General features: G+C 50.0%; 2 protein-coding genes across 4 annotated transcripts in view; one reads left to right on the top strand and one right to left on the bottom strand.

Moving 5' to 3' along the window:
• The window catches only part of PHYKPL (5-phosphohydroxy-L-lysine phospho-lyase), a 26,668-nt gene extending 9,688 nt beyond the window's left edge, over window positions 1-16,980 (top strand). For both annotated transcript variants that reach the window (XM_025387127.1, XM_025387128.1), the window contains exons 7-13: window positions 782-864; window positions 1,137-1,362; window positions 10,181-10,335; window positions 10,724-10,813; window positions 12,512-12,642; window positions 13,637-13,717; window positions 16,646-16,980. In XM_025387127.1, coding sequence (XP_025242912.1) covers window positions 782-864; window positions 1,137-1,362; window positions 10,181-10,335; window positions 10,724-10,813; window positions 12,512-12,642; window positions 13,637-13,686 — 735 coding nt within the window. In that variant the 3' untranslated portion in view covers window positions 13,687-13,717; window positions 16,646-16,980. The remainder of the gene's footprint in view (window positions 1-781; window positions 865-1,136; window positions 1,363-10,180; window positions 10,336-10,723; window positions 10,814-12,511; window positions 12,643-13,636; window positions 13,718-16,645) is intronic.
• On the bottom strand, window positions 14,375-21,371 carry HNRNPAB (heterogeneous nuclear ribonucleoprotein A/B). Of its 2 annotated transcripts, XM_025387129.1 has the most exons (8): window positions 21,103-21,371; window positions 20,797-21,028; window positions 19,845-20,013; window positions 18,974-19,132; window positions 18,640-18,771; window positions 16,113-16,230; window positions 15,287-15,427; window positions 14,375-15,003 (listed from the first exon to the last, which is right to left on the bottom strand). In XM_025387129.1, exons 2-8 carry the CDS (start codon window positions 21,003-21,005, stop codon window positions 14,933-14,935), a joined length of 999 nt encoding a protein of 332 aa, XP_025242914.1. In that variant the 5' UTR covers window positions 21,006-21,028; window positions 21,103-21,371; the 3' UTR covers window positions 14,375-14,932. The 2 variants fall into 2 exon arrangements, with proteins under 2 accessions (XP_025242914.1, XP_025242915.1); XM_025387130.1 differs by lacking the exon at window positions 15,287-15,427.

Raw genomic sequence — 21,371 nt, 5'->3', positions numbered from 1 at the left:
GCCAGACACAGGAGGTACGACAAAGAAAGGCAGCCTGTGGGGCCGGAAAGGTTATCTGAACCCGACCAGGGAAGCCTTGCCTATGCGTTTCAGGTGCTCCACGACCACTTCTATAAAACCTAAAAACGGAGATTGCTCTGATTGCAACGGGTGTGGGGGACTAGTGTCCCATCCCATTGCCCTGCCCTCCCACCTGTAAGGCAGAATACAGTTGGGAAATCATTGCCATATGCAGAAGGGGTCACTGAGGGGTTTTAAACAACAGTGACATGCTCAGCTCTCTGGGTTGAGGCATCATCACCCTGGTGGCCATGTGGAGGATGGACTGGAAGAGTCATTCAGTTAGAAGGCCTCTGCAGGAGTCCAAGGAAGAAACGGGCAGATCTGCAGGAGGCAGGCATGTCCAGGCAGAGAGCAAGGAGTAGGTTTAGCGAGGGGGCTGAGGTAGAATCCTTGGGCGTGCTGACTGATGGGTTGAGGGAGGGGGCGTGGATCAAGAATGGGGGACAGGGAAGGAACAGGCTTATGGGGGAAAAATCAGTGCATTTAGTTTGGAGCATGCCAAGTACTAGGGGCCTGGAGGCATCCAGGTGGTAAGAGTTGGCCGGAGGCCTGAGAGAAAACTGAGTCACAAACCTTCAGATGTAACGTGGAGCCCAAAGTCGGGGTGCAGCAATGATGGTGACTTGTCTTGCTCGGACTAAGCTAGCACTAGCAGGGCAGGCTAAGCTGGTCATTGCGCACGTCCATGGTCGTGTCCCCAATGTCCATCTCTTCACAGATTGCAGCCTTCTTCGCTGAGTCTCTGCCCAGTGTGGGAGGGCAGATCATTCCCCCTGCTGGCTACTTCTCCCAAGTGGCAGAGTGAGTAGGTGGGCAGGGTCTGCCCTAGGGAGGGCAGGGCTCTATGGGGTTTTCCAACGTCCGGTCCAAATCCCAACCTCAGCCTGGCCTGACTGCCAGAATTTTGAGACAAAGCCCTTAAAGAAATAATGGCCCAAAGAAGGCCAGCCATTGCCCAAGGCCCCTACCTTACTGCTGGCAGAGCCAGGATGCAAAGCCCCGAGACCTCCTGACTCCTGATCTTATCCCTCCCAACCACAGCCCCCATGTCAGTCATCTGTCCTCTGCCACAGGCACATCCACAAGGCCGGAGGGGTCTTTGTTGCAGATGAGATCCAGGTTGGCTTTGGGCGAGTCGGCAAGCACTTCTGGGCCTTCCAGCTCCAGGGAAAAGACTTTGTCCCTGACATCGTCACCATGGGCAAGTCCATTGGCAATGGCCACCCTGTTGCCTGTGTGGCCACAACCCAACCTGTGGCGAGGGCATTTGAAGCCACCGGCGTTGAGTACTTCAACACGGTGAGTGACGGCTCTAAGTCAAGGGAGCAACATTGGTTCTGATAGGCCCCCAGTGATCAGCCTGTCCTTAGTCAGCAAAGGCTACAGGGCTAGCACTGTGCCCAGCACACACTTCCAAGATGCTATCCTTGGTCAGGTAAGAAAACATAAAACATCTTTTAAAATTAGTGTCAATCCGGCCGGGCGCGGTGGCTCAAGCCTGTAATCCCAGCACTTTGGGAGGCCGAGACGGGCGGATCACGAGGTCAGGAGATCGAGACCATCCTGGCTAACATGGTGAAACCCCGTCTCTACTAAAAAAATACAAAAAAACTAGCCGGGCGAGGTGGCGAGCGCCTGTAGTCCCAGCTGCTCGGGAGGCTGAGGCAGGAGAATGGCATGAACCCGGGAGGCGGAGCTTGCAGTGAGCTGAGATCCGGCCACTGCACTCCAGCCTGGGTGACAGAGCAAGACTCCATCTAAAATTAGTGTCAATCCAAAAGCTGTCACAAGGGACCTTGTCTTATAAAATATATATAAAACTACGAGTCCCTGTCTTCCTTCCAACAGATGCCACCCATTCTGTGCCAGGCCCTGTGTCAGGTGCTGGAACTTGAGCTGGTTAAGAGGCGTGAGGAGTGTGGTCTACTTGGGTAACACATGATCTAGGAGCAGAGTTCACACTGCAGTGGCTCCCTGTCTTTGGGGTACAGAGTCAAGAGCTTCCCCTGAGTGAAGCTGACACACAGCATATTCAATGGCCCTGAGGCAGCAGTTACAGAGTAGGTGAGAGGACCATGGCAGGCAGCAGCAGACCCACAGGAAGGAGCCAAGGAGTCTGCACTGATCTTGAAGACTGAGGACAACAGGAGGGTTTTAATCCTGGAGAGAGTACCCTTTGGAAAGATCTCTGGTGCTCAGTGTGGAGAAAGAACTGGAGGAAGGGAGACTGGTCCAGGGAGGAGAGGAGGAGGCCCAGAGGAGGAAGGGCAGAGACAGAGGGTTGAGAATTCACTAAGTTCCTCAAAAAGCCAGTTTCAATTGGGGACTGAAACATGTCAGGATTTGGCAAGATAGATAAGGCAGGATAAGGTCCTTAGGGGTGAGGGAAGTGACACTTTGGTGCACTCAGGCAAAAACCATCACTCTGTGTCCACGTGACACAGAGCCTCAGAAGCTCAGTCGGCGAAAGACAGGCTCACAGACAAATGGTCATGACAGTGTGGAGGATGACAGTGGAAGTAGTGTGTTCACGGTGCTGTGACAGCACAAAGGACATCCCAGGCAAGAGGTGGGTGAAGAGCTGTGGGACAAGCAGTGGAGGCTTCATACAGAAGGCAAGACCAGATCTGAGTCTGGCTGAGCAGGAAATCAAGTAGATTGTGTAAAGGGAACAGCAAAGGCCCAGTGGAGCAGCATCCCAACTTTTGTTTATTTCTTTGTTGTACTTGACCCTCAAGTGTACATCATTAGATAGAATCCTTGGTTCATGTAAGGCTCTCAACATCTGTCTGTGCATAGCCCTCTTTTAGTTATTCAGTTAACCTTTATTAATGTTCTAAGCACTTGGGAAGCCAGCATCCCTAATAAAGCTAGGACCTTGATAATATCCTGCATCTCTACAGATGTTTCCCCCAATTCCCTCTTATTGCCTCCTCCACCCATCACTCCGAATAACCATGGTAACCATCACTCTCAATCCCGTATTATTTAGTTGTTTTTTGACTTTATATGAAGTCTATCATGCTGTATATACTCTTTGGGGATTTTTTTTTTTCTGCTAACATCACTAAGAATCCTTCCTATTGCCTGTCACTGAAGTTCATTTGCTTTGACTGCTTTATAATCTTTGTATAAATGTACCACAGTTCAGTCATCCATTACTATTGATGTGCTTTGAGCTTGTTCCATTTTTTTTTTTTTTTTTTTTTTGCAATTATGAACAGTGCTGCTCTGAACAATTTTCATAAGTCTCTGTTGTACATGTGGCAAGAGTTTTTCTTAGGACTGTACCTGAGGGTGGAATTGCTGGCTCATATGGTATGTGTTCACCCTTAATTTTAAAAGATAATGACATTTGTTTCTAAAGTAGTTCACAAGTTAACACCCCACCAGTAGTGTATATAGTGTATATCTTTTTTTTTTTTTTTTTTTTTTTTTTTGAGATGGAGTTTTGCTCTTGTTGCCCAGGCTGGAGTGCTATGGCACAATCTTGGCTTACCACAACCTCTGCCTCCCGGGTTCAAGCAACTCTTCTGCCTCAGCCTCCCTAGTAGCTGGGATTACAGGCATGTACCACCACACCTGGCTAATTTTGTATTTTTGGTAGAGATGGAGTTTCTCCCTGCTGGTCAGGCTGGTCTTGAACTCCTGACCTCAGGTGATCTGCCCACCTCAGCCTCCCAAAGTGCTGGGATTACAGGCGTGAGTCACTGTGCCCAGCATCTTTTTTTTTTTTTTTTTTGAGATGGAGTCTCGCTCTGTGGCCAGATCTCAGCTCACTGCAAGCTCCGCCTCCCGGGTTTACACCACTCTCCTGCCTCAGCCTCCCGAGTAGCTGGGACTACAGGCGCCCGCCATCTTGCCCGGCTAGTTTTTTGTATTTTTTTTAGTAGAGACAGGATTTCACCGGGTTAGCCAGGATGGTCTCGATCTCCTGACCTCGTGATCCGCCCGTCTCAGCCTCCCAAAGTGCTGGGATTACAGGCTTGAGCCACCGCGCCCGGCCCTTTTTTTTTTTTTTTTTGAGACAGAATCTCACTCTGTCACCCAGGCTGGAGTGCAGTGGTGCAATCTCAGCTAACTGCAGCCTTTACTTCCGGAGCTCAAGTGATCCTCCCACTTCAGCCTCCCCAGTAACTGGGACCACTGGTATACGCCACCATGCCCAGCTAATTTTTTGTATTTTTGGTACAGGTGGGGTTTCACCATGTTGCCCAGGCTGGTCTCAAACTCCTGAGCTCAAGCAATCAGCCCACATTGGCCTCCCAAAATGCTGGGATTCCAGGCGTGAGCCACCGCACCCGGACTGTATCTACTTCAGTACCTTTTAATTTTTGCCAGTCAAGTGGAGCGTAAAACAGTAGCTTGTGTGGTCTTGATATGCCATTCCTTGATTTCAGATTACATGAAGTATCTCTTCATATGTTTATTGACGATTTGTTTCCTCTTCACTGAAATGCCTGTGTCTTTTGCCCATTTCTTGATTTGACTTACTAGTGGTTAATTTGTACGAGTTTTGTGTCTGTTTGTATATGTGTGTATCTGTGTGTGTATACCAACACATACATATCTATATATTTTTGATGCTAATCACTTGTCAGTTGTGTACTTGTGAATATATTCATCCAGTTTATAACCTATCTTCACTCCCTTTACATATTTATGATAAAAGTTTTAAATTTTAACATTGTCAACTCTATCATTTTGTTTTATTTTATAGACAGTTTTTCATATATTGTTTAAGATATCTCTCCCTACTCCAAGTTACAAAATATATTCATTTATGTTTCCTCTTAAGTCTTTTTTTTTTTTTTTTTTTTTTTTTTTTTTTTTTGAGACGGAGTCTTGCTCTGTCGCCCAGGCTGGAGTGCAGTGGCGCGATCTCGGCTCACTGCAAGCTCCACCTCCCGGGTTCACGCCATTCTCCCGCCTCAGCCTCCGAGTAGCTGGGACTACAGGCGCCCGCCACCACGCCCGGCTAGTTTTTTGTATTTTTAGTAGAGACGGGGTTTCACCATGTTAGCCAGGATGGTCTCGATCTCCTGACCTCGTGATCCACCCGCCTCGGCCTCCCAAAGTGCTGGGATTACAGGCTTGAGCCACCGCGCCCGGCCTCCTCTTAAGTCTTTTAACATTTTGTTTTGACATATAGGTCCTTAATCCATCTGCAGTTGATTTTTGTACATGATGTTAATCAGGAATCCAATTACATCCTTTGTGCATGTGATACCAGTGTTTTCCTTTTTTCAAAAATCTTTTTCTGCTCCCTTTGTTCTCCATTCATCTTACATTCCTCCTCTGTTATGTAACCAAAGTTCACACATGAGAAGATCTGTTTCAGAGCTTTTATACTTTTTTGGTCAGTTTTGGTCAGATTACTGTTCATGTACCACATTATTACTAGAGCTTCATAATAGGTTTTACATTCATAATAGCTTCTGGTATCTTGTAGAAAAAGTCCCCTTTCACCTGTGACTATTCCTGTCTCTTTTCTCTTTGATTTAAATTTTAAGAGTTACCTTTAAACATTTTATGAAAAACTCTGCTGGGATTCTGATAGGGGAATTGCTTGATCTTTAGATCAGTTTGAGGAGGTTTTTTTTTTTTTTTTTTTTTTTTCTTCTTTTGAGACGGAGTCTCGCTCTGTCGCCCAGGCTGGAGTGTGGTGGCACGATCTCGGCTCACTGCAACCTCTGCCTCCGGGTTCAAGCGATTCTCCTGCCTCAGCCTCCTGAGTAGCTGGGATTACAGGCATCCGCCACCACGCCTGGCTTGTTTTTCATACTTTTAGTAGACACGGGGTTTCACTGTCTTAGCCAGGATGGTCTCTATCTCCTGACCTTGTGATCCACCCACCTCGGCCTTCCAGTGTACTGGAATTACAGGCATAAGCCACAGCACCAGGCCAAGGAGAATTGATTTCTTTACAATATTCCTTTTCCTATCCATGAATATGGTATATTTATGTTTTATAATTTTCCCTATAAAGATCTTACACATCATTAGATTTAGTCCTAGATATTTGAAAGTTTTATCATGAAATGGTGATGTCTTTATATATCTATTGTTTGCAGCTGATGTATAAAATACTTTCTTATACTAATCTTATATCTATCCCCTTGCTAAACTCTAGTATTTCTAATAATTTATAGGCAGACTTTGTTTGTTTTGTCTATGTAAACGATTATATCATCTCCAAATAATGGTAGCTGTCATACTACACTGGGTGAGAGACTTCTAGGAGATAGTTGAATACAGGCAGTGACAATGCTTGTCTTGTACTTGTCCAGTTTATGGGAATGCTTATTTGTCCATTTAGGGTGATGTTTGTTCTAGATTTTTACTATATATATACTTTTTTTTTTTTCTTTTTGAGATGGAGTCTCACTCTGTCACTCAGGCTGGAGTGCAGTGGCATGATCTCGGCTCACTGCAGCCTCCGCCTCCTGGGTTCAAGCAATTCTCATGCCACCAATTCCTGAGTAGCTGGGATTACAGGGATGTGCCACCATGCCCAGCTTATTTTTTGCATTTTTAGTAGAGATGGGGTTTCGCCATGTTGGACAGGCTGGTCTTGAACTCCTGGCCTCCAGTGATCTGCCTGCCTCGGCCTCCCAAAGTGCTGGGATTATACAGGTGTGAGCCATCGCAGCTGGCCTAGATCAGATTTTTACTATATGTTCTCAATCAGGTTAAGAAAATCTCCTACTACTTAACTTACTATGAAATTTTACTATAAAAAGGATTTGAATTTTATCCTGTTCTTTTTATGCATGTATTAAAGCAATATTTCTTCTCTTTTAATTTGTTATCATGGTGAATTATATTTACGGCTTTTCTAATATCTTTGCAGACCTGGGACAAATTGAACTTGGGTATGGAATATTATCATTTTTCTATATTATTGCACTGTTTACTTATATTTTATGAATTTGGCCTCTATTTTCAGGAGTAAAATATTGGCTCACATTTTTTTCTTATACCTTGGGTTTTGGTAACTGGGTCCTACTAACCTTGTAGAATGAAATGGGAAATATTTCTTCTTTTTCTTTTACATAAAATTGGGATGATCTGTCCTTTGAAGGTAAAAACTCATCTATAAAGCCATCATCTGGGCCTTGTGTTTTGTGGGAAGATATTTAACTGCTGCTTTAATTTCTTTAAAAGTTATGTTTTAGTGAGTTCAAGATGCTATAACAAAGTACTGTAGACTGGGTGGTTTATAAACAGATTTATTTCTCACTGTTCTGAAGGCTGCAACTCTAAGATCAGGGTGCCAGCATGGTTGGGTTCTGGTGAGAGTCCTCTTCCAGGTTGCAAACAGCCAACTTCTCGCTGTACCCTCATGTCGTCAAAAGGGTGAGGGCGCTCTGGGATCCCTTTTATAAAACCATAATCCCATTCATGAAGGCTCTATTCTTGTGACCTAATAACCTAAAGGCCCCACCTCTTAATACCATCACATTGGAGGTTAGGATTTCAACATATGAATTGGGGGAGACACATTCAATTCATTGCAAGTTATATAGGGTTTTTAAAGTTTTCGTATTTGTTCTGCCCCTTTCCTCTCTTTCTGGGACACTCAGTATGTTGGTGTGCTTGTGTCCTCGGGTCTATATGACTCTTTTTATTCCTTTTCCTTTCTGGTCTTAAGACTGTACAATCTCAATTGACGTTTTTTTTTTTTCACTGATTCTTTCATCTGCCAGCTTAAATCTGCTGTTGCCAGGCGCAGTGGCTCACGCCTGTAATTTCCTAGCACTTTGGGAGGCTAAGCTGGGTGGATCACTTGAGGTCAGGGGTTTAAGACCAGCCTGGCCAACATGGTGAAACTCCGTCTCTACTAAAAATACAAAAATTAGCCAGATGTAGTGGCACGCACCTATAGTCCCAGCTACTTGGGAGGCTGAAGCACAAGAATCGCCTGAACCTGGGAGGCAGCAGTTGCAGTGAGCCGAGATCACACCACTGCTCTCCATCCTGGGTGACAGCTAGACTGTCTCAAAAAAAAAAAAAAATCTGTTGAGCCTCTCTAGAAAATGCTTCAGTTCATTTATTGTGCTTATCAACTTCAGATTTTCTGTTTGATTTTTAATAATTTATCTCTTTATCATTAGACTCTGGTAAGACATCATTTTCATGCTTTGCTTTCAATCTTTTAGGTGTAGTTTCCTTTAGTTCTCTTAACATACTTGGTTTTGGGGTTGTTTCTGTTTGCTCATTTGGAGATGGGCTCGCTCTGTCACCCAGGCTGGAGTTGTGGCTCACTGCAGCTTCAACCTCAAGCGATCCTCCTACCTCACCCCCCAAGCAGCTGGGAGTACACGCATGTGCCACCACGCCTGGCTGTTTTTATTTTTTGTAGAGATGGAGTTTCACTGTGCTGCCCAGGCCAGGCTGGTCTCGAACTCCTCAGCTTAGGCAACCCACCCACCTTGGCCTCCCAGAGTGCTGGGATTACAGGCATGAGCCACTGTACCCAGCTAACATATTTGTAACATCTGATTAAAGTCTTTGTCCAGTAAGGTTAGTGTCACCTTCCTCAGGGACAGTTTGCATTGATTGCTTTTTTTCTCCCATGTCTGGGCCATGCTTCTTTGCATGTTTCAGAATTGTGTTAAAAGCTGGACATTTTAAGTAATATAATATGGCAACTGTGGAGATCATATCCTCCTCCCTCCCCATGGTGGTTTTTTCTGGTGTTGTAGTGCCTTTTCTGAACCAATTTTTTTTTTTTTTTTTTTTTTGAGACGGAGTCTCGCTCTGTCGCCCAGGCTGGAGTGCAGTGACCGGATCTCAGCTCACTGCAAGCTCCGCCTCCCGGGTTTACGCCATTCTCCTGCCTCAGCCTCCCGAGTAGCTGGGACTACAGGCGCCCACCACCTCGCCCGGCTAGTTTTTTGTATTTTTTAGTAGAGACGGGGTTTCACCGGGTTAGCCAGGATGGTCTCGATCTCCTGACCTTGTGATCCGCCCGTCTCGGCCTCCCAAAGTGCTGGGATTACAGGCTTGAGCCACCGCGCCCGGCCTATGAACCAATTCTGTAAAGTGTGCTCTCTGTCATGTGTGGCCACTGTAGTCTCTGCTTGATTAGCTCAGTGGTCCTCTAACCATGAGATCGCCTTAATGACCTGGAACTCAGCCAAGAGCTTGTAACTGCCTTAGCCTTTACTTCCTCATTCTGCACAGCCTCAAGGTAGCCAGTGGTGAGAGCTTAGGGCTTTCTAGATCTTTCCTGAGCACGCACACAGCACTCAGCATGAGCACATCCCTGTGCATATGAATGGCCTTCTAGATTCCCAGGAATATGTCACAGCCTTTCAAAGCCCCCTGTAGCGTCTCATAGTGACAGAAAGCAGATCAGTGGTTGCCTGGGGCCAGCAGTAGTGGGATGGGTGCACAAGGAAGTGATGAAAATGGTCTGTAACTTCACTGCGAGGGAGGTTACACAGGTACATACATTTGTCACCTCACATTGAACTTTATACTTTAAACACAGTTTATATGGAAATTATACCTCAACAAAGCTGATGTTTTTAAAGACGTAGTTTAAAAACAAAACAAAAAACATGGTCTGCAGGAAACACCTTGCTCGTGATCCTCTAAAAAACAGGTCTCCACTCAGATACCTGCAGAATAAGGACAGGGTGGGCAGGGAAAAGGAGCCAAAGACCTCCAGGTGTGTGTGAAGTGGCTTTCCCTGGGTGGGCCTTGGCGTGCTGCGCTGACCCTCCTTGAAGGAGGAAGTGCCTAGTCCAGTGCTGTGGGTCTGGGCCCAGGAGATGGGGCCTTAAAGCCTCTCTTGGTAAAGACTAGCTCTGTGGAAACAAACAGGACACCCTCTCTTCTGATTCTGTATCTTCTAGGGGCTCCTACTGTACTTCAGGGGTACCTGACCTGGGCTGCAGTCACATTAGCTCCTGGAAAGCCAGGACAGCCCATGGGGGCCCCCACTGAACCCCATTTACTACTACTGAGAACTGTGCAGCCTAAGGGGTTTGGGGCCTGTGCTCTTGCCACTGGCCTTGGAACCCGTGTGGCAGTTCTGCCTCACCCTGACTCTGGGGCATGGCCCACTCTGCTGGGGCATCTGACATGTTCTTTGTCCCTGACTCAGTTTGGGGGCAGCCCAGTGTCCTGCGCTGTGGGGCTGGCCGTCCTGAATGTCTTGGAGAAGGAGCAGCTCCAGGCTCATGCCACCAGTGTGGGCAGCTTCCTGATGGAACTCCTCAGGCAGCAAAAAATCAAACATCCCATCGTCGGGGATGTCAGGTGAGGCTCTGGGGGCAGCAGTCACCACCAACCTGCCAGGGCCCAGTGTGGTACCATTTTCTTCACCTAACAACCTGGGATGGTGGGGTTATGTCCGCTCTCAAGAGGACTGAGACACTGAGAGGTGCTATTGCCCAAAACGGCACTCCCGGGGAGGAGAAAGCCAGGATATGACCTGACCCCTAGCTATCCCCAAGCCTCTCTCCTCTGTCCACACCAAAGATCCCTCCCAGCCCAGTTATTCCCTGAAACTATTCTCACCACCTTCTGAAGGTGCCTCCTGTGCTCAGCCTCCCCAAGAGGCACAGGTAGGAGCCCAGGCGGGGTGAGGCGAGCACCCTGGCCCCTCAGGCATGGCCTCCTGCGATGTCATCACCTTCCCCTGCAGGGGTGTTGGGCTCTTCATTGGTGTGGATCTGATCAAAGATGAGGCCACAAGGACACCAGCAACTGAAGAGGCTGCCTACTTGGTATCAAGGTATTTTCTTCTTGAAACAAGTTGCTTCCTGGAGTAAGAGACACCACAGGTGCTGCTTTGCAGGGCCAGAGGCCCTTAGTGGAAAGGAGGCTCATCTGTACCTCCAGCACTCTGGGCCACAGACTTGACTGAAAGAGGGCTGGGGCCGGGGGTGGTGGTGGGCGGCGGGACAGCTGATGCTATCAGCTGAGGACAGAGATAAGTGGTTAGTAGTTCTGTACCCAGTGCCTGACTGCGAAGGCTGCAGATGAGACACAGGCTGTTCCCAGACCAGAGCAGCACCTCTGCCTAGAATGCCCAAGCTAGCAGGGCACTCAGACCCAGGAACCCCTACTAATGCCACCTTGGCCTGGAGAAGGGAAGCACCTTCATTCACACCAGGGAGCTGTGGCAGCACCAGACTCAGGGTTGCCATGCCGCACGACAGGTGGTTGGGATGGACAGGACTCCTGCTCCTAAGCTGGGTTGGGGGGTGTTTCAGAACTCAGACTCCACCAGTCCCACTGCCCTGGTTTGCTTGTCCTTTCACTTGGACCCTGAGGCCTCAGGACTTCTTCTAGTTTAATGATTATTCCCTTTTATCTCCATTCCCCAGGCCTCCCCCTTCCCCCACTGCCACCATGGAAAGCTCTTCTGGTATTTGATGTGTCCTTATTCAAATTGTGAGACATGCATGGTATTGATGTAAATCTCTCTGTGCTGTGTTTGAACTTGGCCTTTCCTAGTCCCTGCCTTCTCTCTGCTGTCAGTCACATCCCCAGCTCACCCCCACCCCGCTCCCAGGAGTCTCAGGGATTCGGAATGGTCGGGTGGCATGGAAGGAAACAGATCCCAAGTTCAGCCTACTCTTTCATCTCACAGTACCCTGGGGGTGCTTTTCCAGTTCAGTGAGGAAATGGGTAAGTCACCTGCAGTCACCCTGCTAGGTGGCAAGAGCTCAATCTGGCCCCAGGGCGTCTAACTCCAAAGTCCAAGCCCTGTCCTTTCTGGCATGGCCATGGTCAGTGCCAGAAAGACTGGGATAGGAAAATGAAACCAGAAGGTAGACTCCCAACCCCCAAGAAATAAAAACAACAAAGTTTACAAAAGAATGGGAACAAGAGTCAAAGAATATAAACACAACCATGCAGACCCCTCATCTCAGAGATGAGGTTAGACTGTGGACTAAAAGTGATTATTAGCTACAAACGATGCTACGATAAAGCCATCTTCCTAAGAAGAGGTGGAAATTTTCAACTGGAATTTTAAGATAACCCAGAGGACAGGCCAGGGAGATTCCTGAAGCTCGTGAGGGACACGTGGGGCCCATTACACCAACTGCAATGTTGGACATTTTTAAAAAAACAACATACATCACGTCAACCACACAGAAAACCAGAGAATGCAGGGACTCTTGTTGCAGTCTGCTGTTTCCCTGTGGCCATTCATTCTTGGCTTGGACTGTGGCTCCAGGGGTTAGGTGAGGCAAGGTGCCTGTTCTGTGGGGCAGCAGGCTCAGGACCAGGTACAGTGCACCCCAAGCAGGGGCGGCTGTGGGCCAGATGCACAGGACTTTGGTAGGGGTGACCAGTAGTGTCCTGGCAGGAACTGGCCCATGGAAGGCTCTGAAGGCAGTATTGCTGGAGCACTGGACATGAGGCCAAGGCCAGGCTGAGGAAGGCCTTGAAGGCCACATGAAGGGGTGTCCTGTCCTCACAGGCTGAAGGAGAACTACGTTTTGCTGAGCACTGATGGCCCTGGGAGGAACATCCTGAAGTTTAAACCCCCAATGTGCTTCAGCCTGGACAATGCACGGCAGGTGGTGGCAAAGCTGGATGCCATTCTGACTGGTGAGCTTGAAGCCTGAGCTTGGCCATGTCTCTAGAACCCAGCCTGAAGCCAGCAACTAGAGCCTCCTAGCATGGAACAGGGAGGGGACAAGAGTCCAAGAGCAGAGGCACGTGTCCTCTGGACGGTGCAGGAAGCAACAGAGGGTCTTTCATGCCCAACCTGCTCCTATTCCTGCCTGTGCCTAAGAGCTTCCTGGGCTGTCAGCAGGTGGGAGCTGAGCCACCACCCCGCTTGCCTCGGCAGGCATCAGATGTACGCAGGACAAATCAGTGGTGGGCCTGAGAAACAGGCCGTAAGAACTACAGTGGGAGTTGAGACCCCATTACCGCCAGCCTAGAATGTAGAATGGCAGTCGTTTCATTCTGTATGAGGCAGGTCACATGAGGCTGCTGGGTGGCTGAAAGATTTGTACCACTGAGACTGGACGCAAAATGAAATTCTACCCCACATTCCCCATCACCTAGGATGGTCGTGGTCAACCCAGGGTCCCCGCCTAAATCCACTTAACAAGGAAATCTCATGGCTGTGTTGCCATTTATAGCTCAGTGAGACCCCACATAGGCAAAGTTGCATCTCACAGTAGAGATCAGAGCTGCCAGCCAAGCAACCTGTGCCCTCCTACCTCTGGGTGATCACTGCTACCCACAGGCATGCCTAATCCCGGGGCTCTGGAGCTGGGGGCGGAGGCCCATCCCTGCTAGACACAAATTGGAAGCGGTAGGGATCTGATGAAAAGGAGTATTTGTGGGGGGCAAAGGCTGGCCACAGAACAGGCTTAGGGATCCTGGACAGAGACTAGAAATCTCAGAGGAATTGAGGGCTGGCTTTGTGCTTTTCAGGAAACTGCTGTCACTCCTTTGGGGAATGGGACATGGGTGTGGATAGCCAGAGGGCCCAATCTCTAAACTGTCCTCCAGTTTGGACACTGAAGTCACAGGGCATCTTCAGCAGAGAAAGGTGACTGAGTCCGCATGGCTTTGTGGTCTTTTTCAGACATGGAAGAGAAGGTGCAAAGTTGCCAGACGCTGAGGCTCCAGCTCTAAGCTAGCCCTGCTCTGCCTAAGTGTACTCCAGGTGAGTGGGCCTTGCTTCTTACTCTTGGGAGATGCAAAGCGGGTTCCTTACCATCAGCAGCAAGCAGCCTCGGAAAACAGCCTTTTTTTTCTTAAGACATTTTTTGTTCTGGTTGATGCTCCTTCCCAAAGGTTAGTTTCTTCAACACTGGAAAATCTCCAATGCTTAGCTTGCACTTGATGGCAGAACAGCTATTTCCTCCCTTGAAACCTATGGGGCTGTATCCATGTGGAACCCCAACCCACCCTTGCCTCTTGTAACCACCTAGTCATATGCCCCAAATGCCAGACCTGGAGTTGGGCTCCAATCCAGCCAGTAAACATCCCCTGCTAGAGCAGGCTTTTCTTCACCAGCCAGGAGGGGCACTATTGTGCACCAATTCAGCTGGCCCTGGCACTGCCCTAGTGTGTAAAGAATCGATTTTCATTCATCAGCCAAGAAGGTTGGTGTTCTAAAGTGTCCCAGGAGGGGACATGCCTGCTGGGGATGTGAGCCCTCACTGCCCCATCCTCACTCCCCATAGACCTCTTATTCCTTTCTTTAAAGAGGGCTCAGTCCTTAAAGGACACCCCCACAACTGGGCCTGCTGCAGGAGGAAGCCCAAAGTCCAGGGCACCTGGCACCCCCCACCCTGAGCAAGAGGTCTCACACAGCATATCCCACACTCACCCAGGCTTGGGGGTTTTTAAATTTTATTTCAAAAGCTTGGATAGCTTCAATATCCAGGTTGTGGCAAAATCAGGACACGTGTAAAATACCTTACAATACATTAGATTCCCAAAAGGTACCAAAAAGTACAGTAAAATTAACACTTCCATTACAGGAAATGTATGACACAAATAATATAAAATTAAAAGGTGAAAAAAAGGTGACACTGGTTTCCTAAGATACAATTTACTCTTTACAACCAGGGTCCACAGCTCCAGGCTGCAGAGCGGCAGCAGGAAGCAGAGCCTCCCACCTGGTTCTGGGGGACCTGGTAATAAAAATCAGCCCATAATGGCGCTCTGGCCTCTCAGACACCACACGCTGCCTAAACAACTAGAGCTCTGGAAATAGTAAACAGGAGAGTGATTTCCATGGGGGAAATTTTAAATAAGATGCACATGGGACAGGCCATAGAAAGTTTGCCAAGTTAAATTTGGTACATAATTGTGTTCACTCCATATCCAAACAAAGCATGTGTGCGGTCAGTTGGTCGCTCCTGCTGCCGCCTCAGTATGGCTTGTAGTTATTCTGATGGCCACCACGTCGCTGGCTCTTGCCGTAGTTTGTACTACCCTGACCTAGGGATAAGAACAACCATAGCAGCTACTATTTACAAGCATTTGCCCTGTGCCACGCGCTTGATATGCATCTTCGCAGGATCCTCACCAGCCCTGTGACAGCAGAGATTGCCTTCCTCATGTTACTAAGACCCGGAAGTCTAAGGCTCAAAACTGAGTAGCTCTCATGGCTGAGCCAGGCCTGTCTGACTCCAAAGCCCCTGCTGCCAGTGGCTCCTGCACTGTCTGTCCTGCCTCCCCTGGGGGTGGGTGAGCGGATGGGGCCTCCCTCTCTCCTACTTACTGTAGTCGTAGCCGGGGCCGTAGCCGTAATAGCCATAGGGCGAGTAGTCGTAGCCGCCATAGCCAGGCCCGTAGCCCTGCTGGTAGCCGTAGCCCTGGTTCCAGTAGTTGCCGTAGCCCTGATTCCAACTCTGACTCTGACCTGTGGGGGGAGCAGGGCACAGGGGCCCGTGGACCATTTAGCATACGCAGGAGCTAGGATGGAGGAAATCCTGCCCTTTGGGTGGCAGGGTTACTATGGCAACTCAGGCAGAAGCCAAGGGGCTGCTGTTCTGGTGTACAGGGCCCTGGGCCCAACCCTGCATCTGAGAGACCCAAGCAGAGGACCAGAGACCAGGACGCTAGCTTTACTTGGGGCAAACAAGGCAGCTCACTCACTCAGTCACTCTCTGATCACTCCCACTCTCCTTGGCAGCTTGGCCTTTAAAAAGATGCAGTTCAGGCTTTGGAGTCAGAGGGGCCTGGGATGGAAGGGGATAAATGCCTGGCACAGCTCTGCCCTACCCACCCTTCTGCCTACCTGCTCACAGGTGTACCAGACTCAGGACATCCACAAAGCCAAGACACCCATCATGTCCCCTCCCCCAGAGTATAACACAAATGCTCTCTCTGCCCTGGGCACCCAAGCCATTCCAAGGGGCAGCAGCAGGCAGCAACAGCCTCAAGCACACAGCCCTGACCCAGAGCCACTCCTATTCCTGCTCGTCCCCCACCTCACACAGTCTGCCCACCCCTGCTGCACAGCACCAGAGAGAGCCCCGAGACAGGTTTGGAAGGCTCCATGTAGGCAGGGAAACAGGACCCATCTTCATCCAGGTTCCACTCACCTCCACCTCCACCGCCACCTCCGCTGCCTCGGTTCCCTCGGTTGCGGTTTCCACGGCCCCCAGAGCCATACTGCTGCTGCTGATAGACTTCTTTGGGCTGGGCCACCTTGATCTCACACTAAAAGCCAAGAGGACAGTGGTCAGGCCAGTAGGACAAACTCAGGGCAGTGACTGCACAAAGATCTTCACTGCAACAAACATCAGATCAGGTCCATCTGCTCAAAAACAAAATATGCTAGTGTGGGAGGTCACCCTTGAGCTAAATAAAGCTCATGGAATCCCAACTAAAACCACGGGCCTTCCAGCAGAGAACCCTTCCCACAGAAGGTACTTGAGATGGGCATCTCAGCCCCAGGGCAACTCCATGTCTAATGGAGGCAGGCAACTGGGTGGGCCAACTGCAGCCCAGGGGAGCAGAGGACAGGCTGGGAGCAGGCATCACACCTTGGTCCTACTGGGCTAGAGGGTCAGACAAGACTTCTCAGATGAGGGGCCTTACACAATGAGGTTTTAACATCTTTTTCTCTTTACAGAAGAAACTCATCTCATTCAAATACATGCTATTGAGAAGGCGACCCTGACCTCCCTCTTACAGATAAAGTCTCAGAGGCTTTCAGAGGCTCAGGATGGGGGGCCTGCCTGAGGCCATAATGCTACCCACCCGCTCCTCCTAACCACTGGTCTGTTGGGATGACCCAGATGTCTGCATCCCCTCAAGTCAGTCAATTTCCTTTTTGTCCACTGAGGGTGGGATGGGGTAGGCTGGGGTACTTTCAATGCTCCTGCTTAAATAAGTTAGACCAGACCAGTGTATTTCTAAAGAAAATCCTGACACACACCCCCATTAAAAATAGTACATTTTACAGTGTCCCCATATAGTCATACTTTTAATCGGCAAAATAATGCAATCTCATATATATTCTATCCTACTGAATTTAAAATACTGAATACAACCAACTAAATATACTTACTTCTAAGACTCACTACCAGTAGTTTCACTTAAACTTTGCCTCAGAGGCTCTTCCCACCCCATTTCCCATTATGGCACATAGAGAAAAAGGCCTCTTTATCACTGTCCAATGGAGTAATAACCAATGCCTCCCTTAACTGCCTCAAAGACTGTCACTTTATAGAAAATTTAAGACCATCCTAATCCAATCTTCCCAAACTCCTAGCCAGGACAGAGACTTCCAGGAGCTCCACCTGTCCTACGTTATCTGGCTGCCAACTCCTGCTCAGAAACAGAGCCTGCCACACCCTGCCACTGCAGGCCGCACCCACAACTCCCAACTGCCAACTTGAAGCCTGAACTACCCTTTCCCTGACCAGAGTTCAGGAGGGAGGAAGAGCTACACGTCTCTGCACATGATTCCAGTCATTTGAAAGCACAACTGACCCTGGAGCTGGCCAGGATCCTGGGAGATCTTTGGAAGGATTTTTGCCTGGGTATAGGGTTGACTTAAAGAGGTGCCCAGAAGACCAAGTGAGGCAGTTCATGCCCGTAATCCCAACAGTTTACAAGCCTGAGGCAGAGGATGGTGAGCTCAGACAACATGGTGAGACCAGGCTTTAAAAAAAAAATACAATACCAGGCGCAGTGCCTCACGCCTGTAATCCCAGCATTTTGGGAGACCGAGAGACGAATCACAAGGTCAGGAGATTGAGACCATCCTGGCTAACATGGTGAAACCCAGTCTCTACTAAAAATACAAAAAAGTTAGCTGGTCATGGTAGTGGGCACCTGTAGTCCCAGCTACTCAGGAGGCTGAGGCAGGAGAATGGCATGAACCCGGGAGGTGGAGCTTGCAGTGAGCTGAGATCGTGCCACCGCACTCCAGCCTGGGCAACTGAGCGAGACTCCATCTCAAAAAAAAAAAGAAAAGAAAATATGAGCCAGGCATGGTGGTGCATGCCTGTGGTGCCAGCTACTTGAGAGACTGAGATGGGAAGATCCCTTGCGCCCAGGTCAAGGTTGCAGTGAGCCATGATAGTGTTACCACACCCCAGCCTGAACAAAGCCAGACCCTGTCTCAAAGCAAAAAAAAAACAAAACTCAAAGCAGCAAAACGGATGGAAGTGGACAAAGATTTGGTTGTAGAAGGAGGTAAAAAGGCTCTGGAGCAAGAAAAACTTCACCACAGAGGAAAATCAGTGAGTTGCAGAAGTTCTAGGATCTTCTGAGACCTTAACTGCAGGCTTCATACACCCTGGACTCAAAAATCTAGAACACTCTCACCTCTAGCTTTAAATGACAAACTAAAGAGGCTACTCAACCTGCTCTATTCAGAGGCCACCTTCTCCTGCCTCCCTCACATCCTGTGTTTGTTTACTGGCAGTCCTCCCAGCCCGGGAAGTCTTTGAAGGATCAGAACACTGCCCCAACCAGGGCAGCATACACTTCAGAGAAATAGTTAGGTCTAACCAACCTGGAGAGCTCCTGCACCATGGCCCAACCCCTAACCCCCACCCCTCTAAGGGCCAGCTCTCCAGCAGCACAGGATGCCAAGCAGAGTTGGGGACACCTTACCTTGCTTCCACTGATAGTATGGAACTTTTTCTCCAGAACCTTCTTCACAGGTTCTTCTTCTTTAAAGGTGATAAACACAAAACCTCGTCTTTTGTTCAACTTTGGATCCATTGGAAGTTCAATGGCCTCAATCTGCAAAAAGCATAGGCAAACTCAGGCTCAATACCTCTCTACCCCAGAGCGTATAGGGGACTCACAGGAGAAAAGACCCCACTGAAGGCAGAGAGTGAAAAATAAGCCCTGCCTGGGAGGGTCTACTCAGCCAAGGATACCAAGGACCAGAAAGAAGGCAGCCTTAGGGCAGCTGATGGGCTACTCCCAGGGCCACACTCACCTCCCCAAACTCGCCAAAGTACTCCCTGATCTTTTCCTCAGTGGCTTCAGGATTCAGACCCCCAACGAAGATTTTCTTCACCGGGTCCTTCTTCATAGCCATGGCCTTTTTAGGGTCAATGACACGGCCATCCAGCCTGTGCTCCTTCTGGTCTAGGACCTGTTCCAACAGAAAGGGGTCAGGCTGACTCAGCAGCATGAGCCAGACAAGGCCCTTCTCTCTAAGCCATGAAGACACCAGCACAGATACAAAAATGTGTTTCACCCCCTCCAAATTCTACCCCAGCTTAACTTCCCAACCCAATTTTCTTCAAACCTCAAGTACAGCTGGTTTACCTCGACACCTAGAAAGCAGTCCTCACCCTCAAGCCTTTGATCATGCTCTTTCTGCCCAAGCAGTCCCAGCGTGAGGCCCATCTCCAGAAGCAAAGCAGCAGGGACTCAGCACAGGCTGAAGATGGGCTGCAGGGGATGAAATCCTCGCTCCACTCCCTACTAGCTGTGACCTCTTCTACTTAAATGTGTGAGCCTCAGGGTTTTGGTTTTTGTCCTGTAAAATGGGGCTAACAGCCTATCACAGCAATCTTGGACTTTCTTGTAATCCTCCCAGATGTTTAGCACAGTGCCCAGAATAGGCACATAAAAGGTAATGAATGTCTAACTATAATCTTCCCGAACCACTCCAGCACATACTCTCATTCCCAGCTTAATTTGTATTTTCATCCCCTCAAAAACCGGAACATAACCTCTGGCTTTGCCCAAAGCACTCAACCACATGCAGAACACACAAACTAGTCATGCTGTAAGAAAGGTGTCCTCTTAGAATTCAAATCGTTTCCACTGAGACTGCTGAAATCCAGCACCCAGCTTACCTTCTCCACACTGGCTGCATCTTTGAACAGGATAAACCCAAACCCTCTTGACCGTCCAGTGTTGGGATCCATTTTTATTGTACAGTCAACGACCTCTCCAAATTTAGTAAAATAGTCTTTTAAATCTTTTTTGCTAGTATCCCAGCTCAGGCCACCAACGAACATTTTTCTGAAATGGTAGGGTGAGACACATGGCAACAAGTCTTATAAGCAAGCTGTGATTTTGGAAAGGACTGGCCCTGGCAAAGCTCTCACAAAGTCTACAGCTGCCCTTAGAGTCTGCAAGGTGCACCTTAGAAGGATGTTAAATCTCCACTACCCTCCAAATTCAATTCAACCAGGACCCTAACGAAGCTTAACAAGGCTCTGCAGCCCCAGGCTGTGAGAAGCAAAGAAAGGACCACCTCACCAGGGACATGGGCCCTAACTACTCACAACTGGAAATTCATTTGTTATCTACAACCATGTATCAAAGGGCCAGCGTCTTCGCCACCTCCTGAGAACTCTTTTCAAGGAACTCGATGCTTCCGGGGGCCAAGCCCGCCCAGGGTTCAGACCGTGACTCCGCCCCCGGGAAAGGCGGAGGAGGGAGGCCTGGGCCCCGGCTCGCGCCAACTCCGCCCACGCAGCCCCGGCGCGGCCCGAGACGCCGCCGGGCCCCGGGTCCGAGCGCTTTCCCTCTTCCGGGCCATCCGCCCGCCCCTGCGCCGGCTCCGGCCCCGGCAGCGCACAAACGGCCCCGGGGCGGCGCCAAAGTTGACCCAACAAACTCCTGCAAACTCCAGCGCGAGTGGCAGCGCCAGGCCCGCTCGCGAACGCAGCGGCGACAGTCCGCGGGCCGCACCGGCCCCGACCCGGGCCAGGCCGCCGCCCCTCCCCCCGCCGCGTGGCGCCAACAAAAGGCGGCCCCGGAACAAAGGCGGCGCCCCCGTCCGCCCGCGCCCGCACCTACCCCGCGTCCTCCTCGTTCTTGCTGGCGTTGATCTGATCGCCCTCGGCGCCGTTCTGATTCCCGCTCGGGGGCGCCGCGGTCGCGCCTCCAGTCCCCGCCGTGGCGCCCGTGCCAGCCCCGGCCGGGGACTCGCCTTCAGGGGCGGCCTCATGTCCGTTCTCGGTGGCGCCCGTCGTCTCCATGGGCTGCTCCTCGCCCGCTTCCGACATGCTAGGCCGAGGCGCGGCGGCTCCTGCAACCAGCGGCGATAGCGCGTCAGGCCGGCGCGGCTCCCGCCAGAGCTCCCGCCCGCCGGCCGCCGCTCACCTCGCCGCCGATGACGCCGCGGGGCCCGCTCGTCCCCACCAGCCGGGGAAGGCGCCGCGGGCTCGGCCGCACTCAAGCTCGCGCTGCTGAGGCCTCGCCCCAGTCAGCCCACGGAGCTGCTCCAACTGTGTCTCCTCCTCCTTGGCCGCCGCCGCCGCACGGGAACCCACCGACACAACCAAGCTCCCTCCCGCGCAGTGCCGCCGCCTGACAATGCCGACTCGTGGCGCCCTTTATAATGCCGGAGCCGGGCCCCACTTCGCAACAAA

Source organism: Theropithecus gelada, chromosome 6, assembly GCF_003255815.1.
Source record: "Theropithecus gelada isolate Dixy chromosome 6, Tgel_1.0, whole genome shotgun sequence".
Classification (NCBI taxonomy): Eukaryota; Metazoa; Chordata; class Mammalia; order Primates; family Cercopithecidae; genus Theropithecus; species Theropithecus gelada.
Note: the sequence above shows the minus strand (reverse complement) of the source record. Positions and strands in the feature narration are given on the sequence as shown.